The sequence below is a fragment of the Fusarium sambucinum genome, chromosome IV (genome assembly GCF_050947815.1).
Source record: "Fusarium sambucinum isolate potato_lamoka chromosome IV, whole genome shotgun sequence".
Classification (NCBI taxonomy): domain Eukaryota; kingdom Fungi; phylum Ascomycota; class Sordariomycetes; order Hypocreales; family Nectriaceae; genus Fusarium; species Fusarium sambucinum.
Genome location: NC_139291.1, coordinates 4,654,461 through 4,673,027, shown reverse-complemented (window position 1 = coordinate 4,673,027; position 18,567 = coordinate 4,654,461). Strand labels below are relative to the sequence as shown.

At 49.0% G+C, this 18,567-nt stretch overlaps 8 protein-coding genes across 8 annotated transcripts; 4 read left to right on the top strand and 4 right to left on the bottom strand.

Annotated features, from left to right (window-relative positions):
* Positions 1-347: 347 nt before the first annotated feature.
* FSST1_001577 (uracil phosphoribosyltransferase) lies at positions 348-1,322 on the top strand (the record flags this gene model as incomplete). Its single annotated transcript, XM_083227484.1, has 5 exons — positions 348-499; positions 565-923; positions 995-1,149; positions 1,208-1,224; positions 1,271-1,322. 5 exons carry the CDS (start codon positions 348-350, stop codon positions 1,320-1,322), a joined length of 735 nt encoding a protein of 244 aa, XP_083091759.1.
* Positions 1,323-1,439: 117 nt separating this feature from the next.
* Positions 1,440-1,991, bottom strand: FSST1_001576 (transcription elongation factor Elf1 like-domain-containing protein; the record flags this gene model as incomplete). The annotated part of the gene is made up of 4 exons (XM_083227483.1): positions 1,440-1,567; positions 1,624-1,671; positions 1,737-1,875; positions 1,947-1,991. The coding sequence occupies 4 exons, from the start codon at positions 1,989-1,991 to the stop codon at positions 1,440-1,442; spliced, it is 360 nt and encodes a 119-aa protein (XP_083091758.1).
* Positions 1,992-3,510: 1,519 nt separating this feature from the next.
* On the top strand, positions 3,511-6,231 carry FSST1_001575 (GTP cyclohydrolase N terminal-domain-containing protein; the record flags this gene model as incomplete). Its single annotated transcript, XM_083227482.1, has 19 exons — positions 3,511-3,800; positions 3,859-3,977; positions 4,109-4,112; positions 4,167-4,232; positions 4,292-4,431; positions 4,482-4,525; positions 4,585-4,622; positions 4,680-4,749; positions 4,801-4,840; positions 4,896-4,951; positions 5,002-5,044; positions 5,095-5,177; positions 5,234-5,389; positions 5,448-5,451; positions 5,505-5,667; positions 5,723-5,752; positions 5,812-5,897; positions 5,958-5,978; positions 6,086-6,231. 19 exons carry the CDS (start codon positions 3,511-3,513, stop codon positions 6,229-6,231), a joined length of 1,599 nt encoding a protein of 532 aa, XP_083091757.1.
* Positions 6,232-8,696: 2,465 nt separating this feature from the next.
* FSST1_001574 (uncharacterized protein) lies at positions 8,697-9,191 on the top strand (the record flags this gene model as incomplete). Its single annotated transcript, XM_083227481.1, has 2 exons — positions 8,697-9,060; positions 9,112-9,191. 2 exons carry the CDS (start codon positions 8,697-8,699, stop codon positions 9,189-9,191), a joined length of 444 nt encoding a protein of 147 aa, XP_083091756.1.
* Positions 9,192-10,225: 1,034 nt separating this feature from the next.
* FSST1_001573 (uncharacterized protein) lies at positions 10,226-11,413 on the bottom strand (the record flags this gene model as incomplete). Its single annotated transcript, XM_083227479.1, has 1 exon — positions 10,226-11,413. The coding sequence occupies one exon, from the start codon at positions 11,411-11,413 to the stop codon at positions 10,226-10,228; it is 1,188 nt and encodes a 395-aa protein (XP_083091755.1).
* A 488-nt stretch (positions 11,414-11,901) lies between these two features.
* Positions 11,902-12,926, top strand: FSST1_001572 (40S ribosomal protein eS1; the record flags this gene model as incomplete). The annotated part of the gene is made up of 5 exons (XM_083227478.1): positions 11,902-11,915; positions 11,977-12,061; positions 12,122-12,147; positions 12,220-12,721; positions 12,783-12,926. The coding sequence occupies 5 exons, from the start codon at positions 11,902-11,904 to the stop codon at positions 12,924-12,926; spliced, it is 771 nt and encodes a 256-aa protein (XP_083091754.1).
* A 468-nt stretch (positions 12,927-13,394) lies between these two features.
* Positions 13,395-14,525, bottom strand: FSST1_001571 (uncharacterized protein; the record flags this gene model as incomplete). The annotated part of the gene is made up of 5 exons (XM_083227477.1): positions 13,395-13,426; positions 13,486-13,985; positions 14,037-14,161; positions 14,216-14,255; positions 14,305-14,525. The coding sequence occupies 5 exons, from the start codon at positions 14,523-14,525 to the stop codon at positions 13,395-13,397; spliced, it is 918 nt and encodes a 305-aa protein (XP_083091753.1).
* Positions 14,526-14,880: 355 nt separating this feature from the next.
* FSST1_001570 (uncharacterized protein) lies at positions 14,881-18,136 on the bottom strand (the record flags this gene model as incomplete). The annotated part of the gene is made up of 7 exons (XM_083227476.1): positions 14,881-16,581; positions 16,633-16,726; positions 16,776-17,060; positions 17,109-17,212; positions 17,263-17,345; positions 17,392-17,526; positions 17,581-18,136. 7 exons carry the CDS (start codon positions 18,134-18,136, stop codon positions 14,881-14,883), a joined length of 2,958 nt encoding a protein of 985 aa, XP_083091752.1.
* Positions 18,137-18,567: the final 431 nt, after the last annotated feature.

Below are 18,567 nucleotides of genomic sequence, written 5' to 3'. Positions count from 1 at the left end.
GCCGATTAACATCCCCGTTTTGCGCATACATACATGCTGCATGTGGCTTCGTTAAAGGGACCTACTGCCTTGGGTAAAGCTACGGATTCTCTTATCCTTGGGGCTTCTTATTGATAGGTAGAAAGCTAAGATCCTCTCTTACACATTCAATCTTGTACTCGACTCTTTCGTATCGGGCCCAACTGCCAGCAACAGCTTTGCTTTGATTCGATTGTGCTCCGCTTGCCCACTCATAAATATTTGATCTGTGCAGCAAACCAAACTTGACCTCCCCCGCCATCAATCAATCAGTCCATCACCAGAACCCTCCCCTCCAAACAACATAACAAACCTTGCAGCTAGCAAACATGGCGGATAAGACCCAAGACCCTCACACAACACCTGTCGGCCCTTCGTACCGTACTCAACAACAGAAGCCCAGTGCTACCGTCTCTGTCGACGTCAACCTAGACAATGTCCATGTTCTGCCCCAGACCCCTCAGCTCATTGCCCTATTGTCGTATGTCCGCTTCCCTAATCGGGTGTCTGCACCTTAAGTTATGTCGTGGAGCTGAGAATGTCCAGGATGATCCGTAGCAAAGAGACGGAGCGAGCAGACTTTATCTTCTACTCCAACCGAATTATTCGTCTGCTTGTCGAGGAAGGTCTTAACCATCTGCCCGTCATTGAGCATACTGTCACTACGCCTATTGGTCGTACCTACAATGGTCTCATGTTCCAGGGCAAGATTTGCGGTGTGTCTATCATGAGAGCTGGTGAGGCTATGGAGCAGGGTCTCCGCGACTGCTGCCGCTCTGTTCGTATCGGAAAGATCTTGATCCAGCGTGACGAGGAGACGGCCCAGCCTAAGCTTTTCTACGATAAGTTGCCCGAGGATATTGCTGACCGATGGGTGCTTCTCTTGGATCCCATGTTTGCTACTGGTATGACAACATCCCGCCTTGTTACACAGGCTGCACGTGTCGCAATCCATTCGTCTAACGCAATCGTACAGGTGGCTCCGCAACCATGGCTGTCCAAGTTCTCAAGGCCCGAGGTGTGCCTGAAGAGCATATTCTGTTCCTCAACTTGATTGCAAGCCCCGAAGGCGTCAAGAACTTTTCTGCCAAGTTCCCTCGCTTGAGGGTCGTAACGGCTTTCATCGATGAGGTTTGTTGCCTTGCCTGCCTGTATCGCTGTAGCCCTTTGACTGACCGATTTTCTCCAGGGCCTCGACGAGAAGAAGTATGGAGATTCATTTCACGTTATGCACATGCTGACCATTCAACAGTTATATCGTTCCTGGACTGGGAGACTTTGGAGACAGATTCTACACCATCTAAGGGCAGAATCATGGCGGCAGCCATGTATCATATCGAGTCGCGAGCGGAAGGAATGGACTTGTCGAGCAAAGGACGTAGCAAATCTTGGTATTGTTACATGGCGCGTAAAAGAAACGTTTAATAATCATCATCTCCGTATTGGTCGTCGTAGTCCTCTTCGACCGCCGTTCGGTTGCCTCGTCCAGATCCTCCTCGAGATGTGCCACCGTAGCCAGGCTCCGCGTTATCTTCCTTGGCGACAGCATCTGGTAAAAAATCAGTCGTTGTTGATGGATTCGTGTGTAGGATGTTGTAGACATACCGGCCGCGTCAACCCATTCACCATAAACATCAACTGCAGCGGATAGATCTGTCGCAATGTTAGTAAAGCGATGCGCCTAGCGTAAGATATATTGGTGGTTGCTGGGTCCGTACAGTTGACTGCGCACTGGAATTTTTGACCGCAAACACGGCAGTCTAGTTGACCGACACCAGCTTTCTTGTCGAGCTTGACCGAGACTGAGTTTTCATGGTTACAGAAGAGGCATGCGAAAGTAGTGGGAAGGGGATCTTTCTGGAATTAGTGTGAGCGCCAAAAGTTCTTTGGGGGAGAATGAGAAAAGGAATATGAAGAATGCGACGAACCTTCTTGGGCCCCATAGGCTTGCTTGAAGACTTGCGCTTGCCCATGATGTGATGTGTATTTCGCGATTCGTGCGCGACTGGAGACGTGACGAAACGAAACGAAGCGATGGATCGGATTTGCTGATGTCGAGCTTTAGGTAACTTGGGACAAGACAGCGCCAGTTCAAGTCGGGTCAGGGATGATAACGTCTTATCTTATCAGTTCAGCGCAATTCACGGTGACTCCTCCATTTGGGTTTGCTTGCTTGCACGTGCTCTCACTTTCGAAAACAACTTTGTTAGTGCACAAGCGCGCGGCAGTTTGGACGGTAGGTGTGTCTATAGGCGATGAGGTGTGTGTAGCGCGGGGAACTAGGCGGGCATTAAGCGGTATCAGGGTGTTGGAAAAGCTGCCCACTTAAGTCCAAGAGACGAAATCAGCAGGTCAGTATACGCCGATGTCAATCGTCCACCAGACTGTTTATTTTTGAATACTTTAATTTGGAGGCCAGCTTTTCTGTCACCCTTTAGAACGGCAAAGGAACCAAGTGCCCCGCCCCCGCCTCCCGGCGACCTCCGGAGGTCAACACTTTGAACGCCGGTTTCCGTGAAGTAAAGTGAAAGGGAAGGAGATAGTAGAGCATATCTCAGATTGCCATACATTAGTAGGTACTTATGTTTGGGGACAGCAGATCCTTTTTGTTCATATTTCAAGCAAACACCAAGTGCATTCTGATACAGTATCAAATTTGACAAGAGTCATGTCATACAAGACGGTGAGAGAGGTCAAACAGTCAACAACACATGTCGTCTTAGGCTTGCATCCGACTCAACAAGGCCTATCATGGTCTTCCTAATCCTAGGTCAGTCTCACTTGGGCACCAGTGCTTTGATGCAGGGGAGTTTCCCTTCTGATATGGCGGGGTAGCGTAGCTCTACTGTTAGTTAGTGGGGACCTATCGAGGTGAGGCTTGAGGACAATTGCTTTGAACCTGCATCCTTCCTTATCATGTGGCCTCTTATCAGCGAATCGTCAACTATCAATTGCCTGTCGAGTTAGATTACACGCGGACACTGTATGCGACTGACTGTGCCTATCATGACTTCTCCTTGTTGGGACAGCTCCCCTCTTCTCTAGCCCGGTTACGGTGTCCCGTTAAACAAAAGTTATGATCTTATAAGGGTCTTTCCCGCTGCCCTGCTGACCTTGGAGGTGACAGATGAGGTTAGGGTAGTACAGCTTGGACGGCATTATCTTGGTATCTACAAATTATGTATTATCTGAAGCTTTTGGAGGTTAGGCATGCTACAGCTCCCCTGCAGATGACGGTTGTTGAAGAGCTCGTGTCACCACGTCTTCCGCCGACCGCTCTTCCTGTTGTTCCGCACTCAAGTTTCCCCTTTATCTTTTCTTGTTCAGCAATAAACTCTCTTCTCTTTTCTTTTTTACATCTGTTTCCTTTCATTCCTGTCTTTTCTCTGCTGTCAGTTGTTCGCAATTGTATGCACTGAACCCCGATTACCCTAGAGACACGTACCCAACACGACACTTATAACAACATTTCCCAAGCCTAAGCCCGTCATCATGGCGGCCAACGATCAGCAATCCGACATGCTGGAAGCGCTGCAAGAGATTCAGCGCACTCAAGCCCTACTCGTGAATGCTGTCGAGTCGCTCTCTGGTAGATCGATCGACGAAGCTACTGGAGATCATGCCAAGAACAACGTTCTCGATATTGGTTCTAGTGAGGATGCCAATGAGGGTGAAACACCTTCAGTAGAGCTTCCTATTGCCTCCGGAGACAAATTGAAAGCTCCCGAGGCCCCTACAGCCGTCCAGCGCCAGCAAGGTTTCACTTCGCGCATCATCTTAACGTGAGGATTTCCTCAACACAAACTTGACTAACACGGCTCGCTCACACAAGGTAACCAGGACTTACCCAAAGCAGATTGGAATTAACCCTTTGCCTATGGACTGGGGTAACTCAGACCCTGTTAAGCGTGGCCCAATCGTAGTTTCAAGGGCTGCTACTACTATTCGACGTCGTAATGGTTCGTTTGTCCGTACCTGTAATGCATGTGTGAGTGCGTGTTACTGACACCCGTAATTTGTGTTTAGCTGTTGGAGGTTCGTTGAACATTCCATTCTACTAACTAGGCCTTTCGTTAACCGTGTTATTTAGCCCAGTAAGTTTCTACGTTACGTTGTTTGGAGCGAAACCATACTAAGCATAATCGCAGTGGTGGTTCTTACTCGATCTACTATGCACTTGCAGTCGCCAGCAAGGAGTTGGACAGCGATCACCGGTTTGTCTTTTGCCCGACTACACGTAAAGACACCACCTTACTAACGATATCACCAATAGACCCGACTTCACCAACACCGAGCCGGCCGCCAACATTGGCCCCTTCCCTCAATGGGGAGACCAAAAGAAGATTGTCGCGATGGACCCTTGGGGACATCTTGCTCCATGGCTGTTCAAGGACACAATTGAGAAGGACAATGGTATGAGCCACGACAACGGGCAAGAAGAGACGTACTGACAGGGCTTCTAGTTGACATTCGACCCACCATTGCCATCACTAAGGCTCATATGAAGGTTGGTGATGGAAGAACTGTTGGATGTCCGGGAAGAATACTGACAGAGTGTGCCAATAGCTGCCAGAACTTGCCGAGAGCGTCAAGGCTGGGCGACTGTGAGTCTAAATTGGAACTCATTGTTTTGCGCCAACAAACTGACAGCCTGTTTATAGGGTGCCCGATGGCAAAGTGTGTCTGAACGATCAGGGTGAATTGGCTGTCACCAAGTTTGCGGTCGAGCCGGTATGTTTTCCAGATGGAAATGGAGCAGAACGAAACTAATTGTCACAATAGGTCTGGTATCTGCCTGGCGTGGCAGAACGATTTGGTATCGGTAAGTGCACAACAGCTATTTGGTTTCGTCTCGTATAGGTGTTGATATCGCATAGATGAGGCCACTCTTCGACGTTCGCTGTTCGAACACACTGGTGGAAGTTACCCAGAGGTAAGTTGAACTTTGTCTTAAGAAAAAACATGTCAACTGACATAGCCAAGCTCATTACTCGTGGAGACATCAAAGTCTTCCTCCCACCTATCGGTACGTCTTGTTCCAGACCATACCAATGTACTGTGCTGACATGATTCTAGGTGGTCTCACCGTGTACTGTTTCGGAGACCCTGCAAAGATGTCGGACGAGTCGGTTCGATTGTCTCTGAGAATTCACGATGAGGTATGTTGCCAGCTTTAGATATTATGGCATGTCCAAGCCCGCTGACTAGCACCTAGTGCAACGGTAGCGACGTATTCGGATCCGATATTTGCACCTGCCGACCGTACCTGATCTTCGGTATTGAGGAGGCCGTTAAAGAGGCACAGAATGGTGGCAGTGGTGTTGTCATCTACTTTAGAAAGGAAGGACGAGCCTTGGGAGAGGTCACCAAGGTAAGTTTGCTGAAAACCGTACTTCACCAAAATGGAGTGGAGCTAACTATGTCGGCAGTATTGTAAGGATAAAATGCGACGTGCATGTTGATCTGGGGAACTAATTCTGGGGCAGTGGTCTACAACGCCCGTAAACGAGGAGCTGATCGCGCATCCGACTACTTCAAGAGAACTGAGAACATTGCTGGTGTCAAAGACATGCGATTCCAGGCTCTCATGCCTGATATCCTGCACTGGCTGGGCATAAAGAAGATTGACAGAATGCTTAGTATGAGCAAGTGAGTGGTTGAGGACCCAACACGTCGAGAAAACAGCCGGCTGACTATATCTTAGTATGAAGCATGATGCGATTGTCGGACAAGGGTAAGCTGATGAATCGGTCGAGTCATTGTCGATGCGAGATTATCTAACATGGTGCACAGAATCCCGATTCACGAGCGAGTCGAGCTCCCTGAAGAGCTTATTCCAGCCGATTCTCGAGTCGAGATTGACGCCAAGATTACAGCAGGTGAGTGAACGGACCCAAAGGTCTACGAGCAAGCAAGGCGGAAACTAACGGAGATTCAAGGCTACTTCACCACTGGTAAACGTATGACAACCGAAGAGCTGCAGGCGGTCCAAGGAAGAATATGGGAAGAGTGAGTGTTCCCATGCCATCTAGAGCAACAGTAGCATAATGACTGACGACTGTGGCAGCTTCGACCATTAAAGGATATCAAATCAAAGCCAAGGCGACCGACCGGATAGATACGGGCGGACAGTTGGACAAAACAGGAGAGACGTGGCGGGGTTGCGTCCGTCAGCTTGTTCCCAAGTTTGCATACTTCTGCAGGTCGGTCTGAGCCGTTTTGCGTGGAAGCATCTTGATTGATCCAAAGCCATACGATGATGCGATGTGATGGTGGCATCTCATCCATGGTGTTGGGGTCGAGTGTCCCGAACGAGGTACCCGGTCAAGATTTGGCGGTGCAGGGCAAATCGGAAGATTGCAGAGACCATTTTTTCGAACCACAACCGTCCTAAGCGTCAGTCTGTAGAGGTTGCGAGATTTGAAGATGGACGTTGCAGTGTAACTTGTAGAGGGTGGAAGTGGAACTCGGGATGGAAGCCTGCGAAACGAGATATTTGTTCCAACAGAGTTAGCACCGAATAAATTTATGGGCCGCGGCACCTTTTTAGTAGCATTGAGAGACCCGTTATTCTTAACCGGTGAGGCGGTCACAGGACACGAAATGGGTGAGCTGTACAAGAAGGACGGAGTCAGAAGGAAATACTTGTGTGTATGTAATTACACCCAACCTGAATGAATTGATTTGCCGACTACAAGGGCTTACCGTCCATGATAAGGCACTCTTGTAAGTGCCTAATCTAAGGCAACCATATCTATGGTCCATGGATGACCCATGGTACTGTATGTGATGTACAGTACACGTGTAAGGCCTGTCTTTTTCGGTCACGGGCATGATCATGTATGACAGCTGGATGAGTATGGAGTACATTAATTAGCAAGAGCATGGACCAAGGGGAACCCAATACACGAGGCGGAGGAGAAAGAGATTGATGATTTATCAAAATAAACAATTAATTAGTTAATTACATCTAGACCAGACAGCCTTGTCTTGCGCTGGCTAAATTGAACTGGCACCGACTGTCAGGTCACAGAGTCTATTATTAACCGTCACTATTACTCTGAGGGAAATACTCCGAAGGTTGGGTTGTCAACCCTGGCCTGTCTTGTCTTGACTGTATGTATGTACAGAATGGCCGATTCATCACAATGACAATAACCACGTCTATCCATGTTGGCATGCGATGCTATGCGGTGCAATGTCAGACTCAGACTGGGGCTGTTGAGTAAATTGGGGATATTAATTGATTAATTGACTGCGTCGGATAATTTACTACGTGGATTGATTGATTGACATGTACATGGTGATCCATCGTGCTTATCAGGTACGAGATGAATGAGGCCTTCTAGCGATATGAATGCAATGTAATGATTTGTCTAGTAAATTGACTGACACCTAAAAAAAAACAAAAAAAACAACTCCATTGTTTCCACTTTGAATTATCATCGCATCACCCACCCATCATGCTGCTTTTGTGTGTGTGTTTTTTGGTCATCTAGCCACTACACCACCAATTTACAGAGCCAATAAACGCTAGAGAGACTTCCTGGCCTAACCGTTAGGTTTGCTGACCATTCCATTTTCCCTCTTTTCTCTCCCTTTTCTCCTCAAAGCAAGGTTTTGACTAGTCGACACTGACATTCGATTGTGCGCGTCCATCGGTGCGATCCAAACAGAAGGATTGCCGGGTTTGTTTTCTTTTCCAAGGAAAAAACCAAAAACAAACATTCAACGTCGCTGCCCTTTAAGCGGTATGCACATTGACGACCTGTTGGGTAGCAATGCGACAGTAGCTTGACCACGATTCCCATAGTATTGCCTTACCGCCAGACGTTTCTGTGACCTCCGCTGGGTCCGAAAGTTAACGAGTGCCTCATCAGGGCGAGTCACCACTGGCTTTACAGGCTTTCTAGCTGCCCCAGACCCCTTTGCCCCCCTGCAAGCCTGGAAACCTGCACCTACGGGAAACCCGCCTGCGGTCCCCGGGGCCCGCGCAAGCCTAAAAAAGGGCCCAGGGGCAGAGAGTCAGAGGCCCAGGATGCTGGACTGGGTGGGGCCCAAGCCATACACCTCGAGACAACGCACCGCATCGCACAGCGCAGAAAGGGCACACGCACACACGTTCACTCAAATGCAGCCATAAGCCGACGACAAGTGGCAATCAGATGCCAACAACTGCAGACACTGGGCAGACATGCTTTTAATACATGATACCTACTCTGCCTGTGGTCACTGTAAACGTAGACGCAGACCTACCCCTGCTTGCTCGGTCCCAAGCCTTGATCAATGATGATTTTACAAGACTTGCGGTACACCACACACGTATGCAAGGCAATGCCACCACCTCACCCCAACCCTTGTCCATTGCCATGCCATGCCCTGCTCGTCTTTACTTTACCTTACTTAGCTTACCCGCTGTGGACTAACCGCAGCCGTGGTAGCTTAGCTCTGGTACCACGAGGAGGTTGATGTGGATGCCTTGATATTGGAGCCGGCCGGACCTTACTTTGGGAATATGTATTGAACCTACTGCCAGCACTTCCGACCCCATCCAAACCCTTTCTCACTTCTATTGTTATTCTTATTCAAATGTGAATTCATCCCTCTTCATTCACGAACCAACTCAATCACTCATCCTCACAATCAACAACTACTACAACCTCCACACAACAGCAACAATGGCCTCTTATACACACAGCCGAAGTGCGGTGAGAGCTCAGCGACGAGACTCGTCATCATCCTCATCTTCACACACAATGTCAAACCGCTCAAGACCACGCCTTCTACGTTCAAGTGCAACTGAGCCTTCAATCACTGTCTCCAATGCCACTGGAAACTCATTTGCTGGTCCCGAGTCGCCACATAGAGCAACTGATCTTCTCAACCGTGTTGCCGTCTATTCTCCGTCTCCCGAGCAAGCCTCCACCCCAGCGGCAATCCCACGCCATGCTGGACCCATGTCTATCTGCCGTGATCACCGCGAGCACTCTCCTTCCAGCAGCCCTGGAAGCCAATCCGCCGTCATGTCCGACTCTCCTTCTGGTATGCCTCATGCTTTGATTTCGGGTCCAACCCAAACTAACATCAATCAAGGTTACTACTTTAGCTTTCCCAGCTTTGAGGAGTGGAACAGGGACAACCAGGACGACATCACCAAGGACAATGATGATTGAGCGGTGACGGAACTAGATGGTGAGGGGATCAACAAGACCTCAAACCGAAAAACGCACACGACAACATCACTCCAACAACATTAATCAACCACCCAACACTGCTAAACTCATAACGAGATAGCATTTACTGGCTTTTCCCTGACGGCTCAAAGAAGAGCCAGCGACAGCGAAAGCCACAAAACCCCCGATGAAAGCAGCAAATGCGTCGCCTACCAACACCATCAACGCCAAACTCTTACTAAGAATTGAGATGAGCTGAGAATGATATTGTGGCGGGCTGAATGCGCTCTGGAACTAGGTTTATTGTTGGGTGGTCTGGATTCACAGCGAAACAGGGCTCCTCGGTAGAAGAGAAGCGACGACGACGCTTGAAGCCAAGCTATACACGATGAATGAGGAATAGCTGCACTACACTCCCCCTCAAAAGGTGGAGTGAAAGGAAGCCAACAAGAGTCTGGGTGAAGCTTAAAAGCCCATTGACTACAAAAAAACAGGACGCTTTAGATCCATCTGGACAAAGCCTACAAAAACAGAAAGAAAAAAAGAAGGAAAAGGAACAAGGAAAACACAAAAAAAAAAGAAAAAAAGAGAATCAGACAAATCGTGTGTATAGCATGGAAACCCACCAACTCATCAGTTCAATCTCATAATCTATATAAATCCTAGTTACCAAGACATAAAAATAGCATATGACATACCCAATCTTGAAAGAATTCTTGCACAATCTGAGAGTGATAAGTGACGACGTAGTAAGCGGCAATTCTTGTTTCCGTGCCATGTCTCACAACATGATAACACACTAAGCATTGATTGAATTCGCATGTCATAATGCATAAGCCGGGCTTCTCTGAAACGCGCTCATAGAGTCAAAAGTGAAAGTGTTTTATGCAATTATTCTCAGGTGGTCTGTGTCAACCATAACGTTCAATACCAAACACTCATCTTGTAGTTAGTCGGCCACATCCGCACGGGCAATGTTTCATGATCCTTTCAACGTCACTCATTAAAGTATGTTCTATCAATGACCATCCACCTTACGATAGTCTCTTTGCCTCGGCCCGCTTCTGTCTGATTGCCGTACTGCTGATCTTGGCTGCGAAATCGTCTGTCTTACTGGCCGCCTCCCCATTAACTTCCTCTGCATCAAGTACATCAATCTCAAACACCTCAAGCGGCTTCCAGCCCTTTTCTGTTCTGCGATCATTGATCGCCTTACCACCGCTGCGAGTCTCGGCAGAGACAACAATTGCATCGGCATCTTCCTCGTGAATAGGTGGGCCGAAGGGATCGCGAAGTACTATACACCGCACCTTGATTCTCCCATCACGAAGAGTAGCGATCGTCTCATCAGGTGTAGACTGTGTCGCAGGCGATGTAGCCGTTGTGTCATACTCGAGTAGCGTAGATAGGAACGACAGAACAGCCTGGGTGCGCTCTGTCCACGGCTGAAGCTCCTCTGCATATTTCTTTTTGGCGAGGAGCTCGTCGCTTGATATACCCACGACAAGTGTGCATGTCTTGTTAGAATCCTTCGGAGGAATGTTGAGAAGAATAGCACTCGTGTGGAGAAGAAGTTTGTGGCCGGGATGAAGATGGTCAAAAGTGCCTCCTAGGCAGACAGTGTTGAAGCCTTTTTGCAGCTCTTCGGTATTGAGTTTTTGCTCTGTTGTCAAGCTGATCCCACCCTCGATAGCGACGAGCTGGTTCTGTGTGAATGTCTGTTTTCTCTCCGCAAGTTGAAGAAATGCGGATAGTAACTCATAACCCTCTTCACAGCTGGGATGATATACCATGTCCCATGATCTAACCTTGGTTGCAAACGCAGCCAAGTCTAACACAGCTGTGCAATTAGCCTCATATTGGCCCTCAAAATTGGGCTCATAGCGTCGTCCCTTCTCATGGTCGATGAGGACAACTCTCACATCCACACTTCCATTTCCAGCGCCTACATCAACGGGAATGTCTTCATTTGCGCAGATGACTGATGTGAGGGTGTAAAGACTGGCGAGGAGAGATTGAGCGGTTGACCATGCGATTTGCTTTGAGTTGGCCGATGGACCCGTGAGAATAGGTAGAGCAACACCAACGACAAGAGTTTGAGGAGAAGACGCCGACTTTAGCTTTTGTAGGACAGATGTTAGAGGGGCGCTGTAGGCAGCGAAGAGAGTGGATGGCGATGAAGGTTGCGGAGGTGAAGGCAGTAGAAGAAGTGAGGGCGCCATGATGAGGTTTGTTTATTCGGAGAATTGAGTTGAACTTGAAATCTGATCTGAGTCGTAACTAGATATCTAAAAGATGCGTTGCATAGTAGCTATTTGCAATAAGCTCGAACTTTACAAGCATCATATCATGAGAACACACGATAAACCAATAGCTGCTGACGTAGATGGGGTACTGTAATGTGGCACATACAACTGTGGCTTTCCATCTGTGGCGCAGTTGCAAAAAAGTTGTTGGAGCTTACCTAGCTCAATAACGCACACATACCCTTTTCGCAAAAAGTATTGGAGACGTGGGCCTTAGGCCACCACATCTGACTTTACTCTTTTCCAAAAAAGGGTCTTGCCCTGCCCCGGTTTTCAGCCCCGGTTTTTTCAGCACACGAAATCAATCGTCGACCTAAGCTGCTCAAAGATTGCAACTATCTCGCCCCTCCACCACTCTTTCACCAGTACCATCTCTCCAACGGTTCACACATAAGCCAGCAAACATGGCGGTTGGAAAGTGAGCATCACCTACCTACGACGAGCAGTAATGAACATAATGGGCTTACGCGATATTTCAGGAACAAGAGACTCTCCAAGGGCAAGAAGGGCCTCAAGAAGAAGACGGTCGACCCCTTCTCCCGAAAGGACTGGTACTCGATCAAGGTTGGTTATCTCGAATTTCGACGCGCAGCGATTCATCATGGCTAACTCGAAATCTTCCAGGCCCCTAACCCTTTCAACGTTCGAGAGTGAGTTGCGACTACGAATCCGATTAAAATTGTCGACTTTTGTGTGGGACATGACGATTAACCAATTTACAGTGTCGGCAAGACCCTCGTGAACCGAACCACCGGTCTCAAGAACGCCAACGACGCTCTTAAGGGCCGTATCCTCGAGGTCTCTCTGGCCGATCTCCAGAAGGACGAGGACCACTCCTTCCGCAAGGTCCGCCTCCGTGTCGACGAGGTCCAGGGCAAGAACTGCTTGACTGCTTTCCACGGTCTCGACTTCACCTCCGACAAGCTCCGATCTCTCGTCCGCAAGTGGCAAACTCTGATTGAGGCCAACGTCACTGTCAAGACTACCGACGACTACCTCATCCGCCTCTTCGCCATTGGTTTCACCAAGCGACGAGGAAACCAGGTCAAGAAGACCACATACGCCGCCTCTTCTCAGATCCGAGCCATCCGACGCAAGATGACCGACATCATCCAGCGTGAGGCTTCAAGCTGCACTCTCACCCAGCTTACCTCCAAGCTCATTCCCGAGGTCATTGGCCGCGAGATTGAGAAGTCCACCCAGGGCATCTACCCTCTCCAGAACGTGAGTAGAGGCTTATGCCCCTTGATATGTCGAATCCTCCATACTAATATACCAATCACAGGTCCACATCCGAAAGGTCAAGCTTCTCAAGGCCCCCAAGTTCGACCTTGGTGCCTTGATGGCTCTGCACGGCGAGTCAGGTACCGACGACCAGGGTCAGAAGGTTGAGCGGGAGTTCAAGGAGCGTGTCCTTGAGGAGGTTTAAAAGGATTATTTTGGCAGGTTGGCGCGGGGTAGGCAATAGGGGCCTCGCGGCGAATAAACTCATCCCTACCAATTTTTTTCGGTCGTCCAAATGGCGTAGCATCACAAAAGGGAGCTCGGGGATTGGTTCATGTTCCTTTGAATGGTAAAAACAAACGTTCAGTTAACAAGCCGAATGATTTATGACATGTGACTCGTTGCGACTTGGGATTTTGTGGTGATTTGGCGCTGGTCGTGAAGGACGTTATGAGATGAGAGCCGTAGAAGAAATCCACCTTGATACCCCCGTTATACAATGCTGACTCGATTCCCACCATGTCGTTGAACTTGCATTCACAAATGGCAATTTGGTATATCTATCTATCTACACACGTTACAGGTAGGGCAAGTCTGCAGAGGCGACGGAAAATATTGTCTAGAACTCGCCTCAATTAGTGGGACATGATCCATGATATCCAGTTCGGTTGCGTCACTCAGGCTTCTGAAGAAACTCAACCACAGCTGTGGAATGTCTGTCAGTATGTGGTTCAAACCTTCTGCACGTCTCGCATGTTACTCACCTTGTCTGAACGCTTCAGGCTGTTCCGAGATGAGCCAGTGACCAGCATCGACATCGACGAGTCGGAACTTGGGGAAGAATTGCCCAATCAGAGGCAGCACATCATCGGGTACATACTTGCTTTGTGTGCCTCGAACGAACAGGGCGGGTTTCTCAAAACGAATCTCGTTGGGGTTCTTGTATGGGAAATCTCCAAGGTTGTCCAACGCCTTGCCAAGGGTGTGAAGAGGGATGCGGAACTTGCGCACCTTCTCACCTTCAGGCAGGTGCATGTTGCCGAGGAGGAACTGTCGGATAGGCAGAGACTCTTCAACCTCGCTGAGGATCTTGTCGGCTTCGGATTGACGTGTGACACCGGCTTCCTGGATCTTCTTCATGGCGCGGACGTACTTGGGGAAATCTCTGCTGAGTGAGACATCCACTGGCGCATTGTCGACGGCAATAATATCAGACACAAGGTCTGGAGAGCGAAGTGCCAAAGTCATGGAAGTTTTGGCTCCCCTGAACCATGTCAGCTCCTTCATCGAACAATATCAAGTGGTGGTGCCTTACATTGAGTGACCGATGAGAGTTGTTTCCTTGAGACCGTGGCCCTTAATGAACTGAGCTACATCCTCAGCCATGGCACTGTAGTCGTGACGAGTGTCATGGGGCGATTCGCCATGGTTTCTGAGATCCTATAAGCTGATTTTAGTTTTCTCTACTCGTTAACCGTTGAGTTTAGTACATACGAGTGCATATACATATCTTCCCAAATCGCGAGCCAGAGCTCTATTTTCTCATCAGTTCATCGGTATACGAATTGGAAGGCCTGACCTACTTGCTGATGGCTCTGTTATTCTTCTTTGATCCAAACAGACCGTGAAGGAAGAGAATGGGTGAGTTCTTCTTGTCTGTCTTTGGTTGGGCAGGCTCATGTAAGTCATATACCAAAGGGCCAATGGACTGAGAGTACAGCCTTGTGCTTGCAGGCACAGCCCGAAGAGCCTGGCGCCCAACCGAGGGGACCGCAGTCGTAACTACTCGTCGCAAAGAAAGCATATTTCTTATCACAGTAGATACTTGAAGACGTTGAGCAAAGCCAATTGTGTAGATCTCAAAATTGCCATTTCGGGTAAGGTCTCGCCGATTCGCATCGTTTTACTGCATACTTGCATATCTAATCTCTAAGCACCATGATGTCACTCCAACTTTTGATCTTCCAAAAGACAAACAATTCTGGTGAACAATTTCAATCGCGTTGAGCAATCTGTTCAGGCAACAAAGAAAAACAAAAGCATATTAAAAATGGATGAAAAGAGACAGAAAGAAACAACCAAGAACGCCAGTAACAAATCTGTCAAGTCAAGCTTGAAAAGTGTACGGAGAAACAACAGACAATGTACAACGGGACAGCTTAACTATCCCAGATGGCTCCAAAAGCCGGAATGCCGCGTGTCTCGAGACCGTACACGACCTTTTTGGTGATTTTTTCGTTTGCTATGATTATCACAGCTTCGGCATCGAAGTTCTTGGCCACGTTATAGCCCATTCGCACAAGATCTGGCCGACCCTGGGCTTTCGTATCCCAGATAATCGCGTCTGGAATCGCATCTCGGACCTGGCCGACAAGCTCTTTGCCGAATGTGCTTTCAGGTCGTGTCGTGGACCAGATCAGCTGCGTGGGACACGTCTGTTTAACTATATGTCCCAGTAGCGGCCCAATCCCGGAGCCTGTGGCGATAACCACGACACGGTTAAAGAGAGTCGAGATACGCATCACCCCACAAGTCGGCACACCACGCACCCAAATCGTACTCGGTGGGTTTTGGATACACGAACGTGTCCAATCGCCAGCATTAGAGACTACCAGCGAATGGCCTTTGGCGTGATGATTGGCCTCTGGGTTGGGGATGGTTGCAAATGAATGCCACTCGAGCAACGGGCGTTGAGAAATGCGTGTGAAACTACCGTTTACGGGAACGGTATAATCAAAATGTAGTCGGACTGCATGATCGGAAAGCACCTCGGCCTCGACGGGAACCTTACGCAAGAAGAACCATGAAGAGGCAATACTCAAAGTTGCCACAATCAAAAGCCAAAAGTCTGGACTTTTGACACAGGCAAGCCCAAGATCTTGGTCTTGAGGTCGAGAATCATTGATAGCAAGAATCGTACGGGCCCAAAACATACCCAGCGACGTCCAACCTGCGAAACGGTGGAAACGCTCAAAGACGTTGTGGTACTGCTTACGAAACGAAGGCCATGCAGTGGCAACCATGGAACACAGAAGTCCGCACAGAATCCACGATACGACCTGTGTCGCCAAGGAAACGGTCGCATGACCTTCGCAGAAACCTGCATTGCAGATTGTCCCACGAACTGTTGAGATGACTAGCCATGCAGTAGCACAAACACCCGCACCGGAGTGTAAACCACCCAGATGATAAATCTTGGCGCAGCGAACCCTGGCCCAGAGTGGTAAACTCTTTGGCACTGAGCAGAATACATTGTACAAGATGTTGATCACCGTCTCCTGTCGTACGAGCACTGCAACTGCGAGGTTGATGGCGGTAATGATACCCAACCATTCGGAATCAAGACGAAGAGCGATCACGCAGATTAATGCTGCCAAATTCAGTAATCCGATCAAACTGAACAGTGTACGATAGACAATGAAGATCCTGCGTCTTAGACCTCTAAGCGGTCGGGCCATTGTCTTATCAGGAATGCCGCGTTCGAGGTCCAACTTGTCTGTAAGAGTTGCCAAGGTGGACATAGAGGGTTGGACCTTGAGTTCAACACGAGGCTCTTGGACCTTCTCACTCTCGCATGCTTGTGTGGTAGTACTCTGCTCAACCAAGGCTAATACCCTGAGCCTGTTCTTGTCGATCTTGCCATTCGGCGTTGAGGGGAGCTCGTTCAGGGGGTGGAGGTGTGTTGGTACAGCATAGTAGGGCTGGTATCGACGCATATGCTTAATCGTCGTGGTTACATCGCAGTTTCGTGGGGTGGTAAATCCATGGATCTCTCCATCGATCAATAGCGCAGCCGCTTGAGACACGCCGGGGGCCGATGCAAGAGATGCGGTTACGCCATCTAGCTCTACACGAAAACCCTTGACGCAGGTTAGACTTGGACAGGAGTATACTTTGGAATTTGGACGTACCTTGACTTTGACTTGGTCGTCAACTCGACCGAGAATGTCGATTGATCCATCAGGTTGCCAACGGCCGAGGTCTCCCGTGTTGTATATTACCGATCTGATTTGTGTGTCAGAATTTGCACCAGGGGGTGCAGGAGGTTACTCACCCGTCTTTGGAAAATGGATCTGGCCTGTATCTCTCTGCTGTCTTGTCATCGAGACCAATATAGCCTCGAGATACTCCAAGCCCGCCAGCCCACATTACACCAACGGTGCCCATAGGTGTCGGCTTACCCTCGCCATCGAGCACATAGACTCTGTTATTCGGAGTCGGTCGACCGATTGATAGTTCCTTTCCAACAGTGTGCTTATGCATGGTGTTGACGATAGTTGTTTCGGTTGGTCCGCAACAGTTCCAATATGTGCCATACTCTGCCCACAAGTCGGCAAGCCTGCAACAGTCAGTAACGAATGGAGCTCATGGATTGAAAGATGAATACCTCTTTGTGGTGGGCTCTCCGGCTGTGGCAACAGTCTTTATTCTGGGAAACTGTGTTGGGTGGTATCTGGAAATGATCGTAGGCGTGCAGATGAGCACATCGATCTATTCTGGAGTAAGTCCCTGTCCGTGATTTAAGTGATTGGAGCACAAACCTGTTGAAGGGTTGACTCCCAATTGGAACCTCGAAGGACCAGTGTGCCTCCGTTACAGAGACAGGCAAAGATCTCCCACGCTGCTATTTCGGGTCAGAATTGGCAGCGAAATGCATCAAAGAAACTTACCCATGTCAAAGCTGATGTTGAGGACCGAGCCAACGCAAGTGCCAACTGCCACGCCTAGATTTCCAGGAGACAAGCACACGAGGTTGGCGACATTCTTGTGAGTGATATCGACTCCTTTTGGGTCCCCTGTTGTTCCTATAATATTGTTAGGAGATTCCACCGGATAACTCAAGCGGGAAATTCACTCACCGGATGTGTATATCACGTAGCAGCCGCTATCTGGTGATGCAAGATCGACGTGTGCGTTCTCTTCAAGGGAGGGAGTTGCTACTTGGTCAATAGGAACCACTGTATGGCCGAGGTAGGATGCAACGCGGTGCTTTGTTGAAGCCAAACAAAGAACTACACCACCCTTTGACTCTTCCAACACGCGACGAATAGTTTCGTCAGGAACAACACCGCCATCGAGGGGAACGTATTGGGCGCCACAGGAAAGGATCGCCAATATGCCGATGACCATGTCACTTCCCCTTTTAGCAACAAGGGGAACTCGCGATTCCGAGCAGACACCTTGAGTAATGAGATGTGCAGCCAAGGTTTGTGCCCTGTTTGCGAGTTCTTGATAAGTCAACTCCTTTGGTGAACCCGTGAGATCGCGGAGAGCTGTGGCGTCTGGATGGTTCTTTGCATGGTGATAAAACGCAGAAGTTACTGTTGAGAATGGAGTATCGATACAATCACCCTGGCCAAGTTCGAGGATAGAGTCGTACAGGATATGATCCTGCGCCAAATTCGCCATATCCATTGTGAAGAGAACCCCCGAAGAGTGAGGAAAAGGTGAGAAAAAGACAATGGGGATTGTTTGAAGTTGACCGTTGGGTTAAACCTGAGATAGCAGGAACAGCTTATATAGTCTTACATGGCGTAACGGCAGTGGCAATCTGCCCTGGGAAAGATGTTTCATCCTGTCTATTGCAATATCGATACTCATTACAACCAGTCTCTTGTCAATTGAGCGTTTTTTTCCCGTCTGGGACTGTCTCGACGGATTGACTACGTTGGGAGATATGAACACTGCCCTGATTTCCCCAGCAACTTCGGCTTGAGTTTACTGCGGATACTAACTTGTCATAATTGCTTCTGCATTCCTCGCACACCCGCCCGGGGGTTCTGGCTATACGGAGCCGGCCCCGGCGTACGGAGAATGTGGACGGAGCACCGCAGCCTCGTCAATCA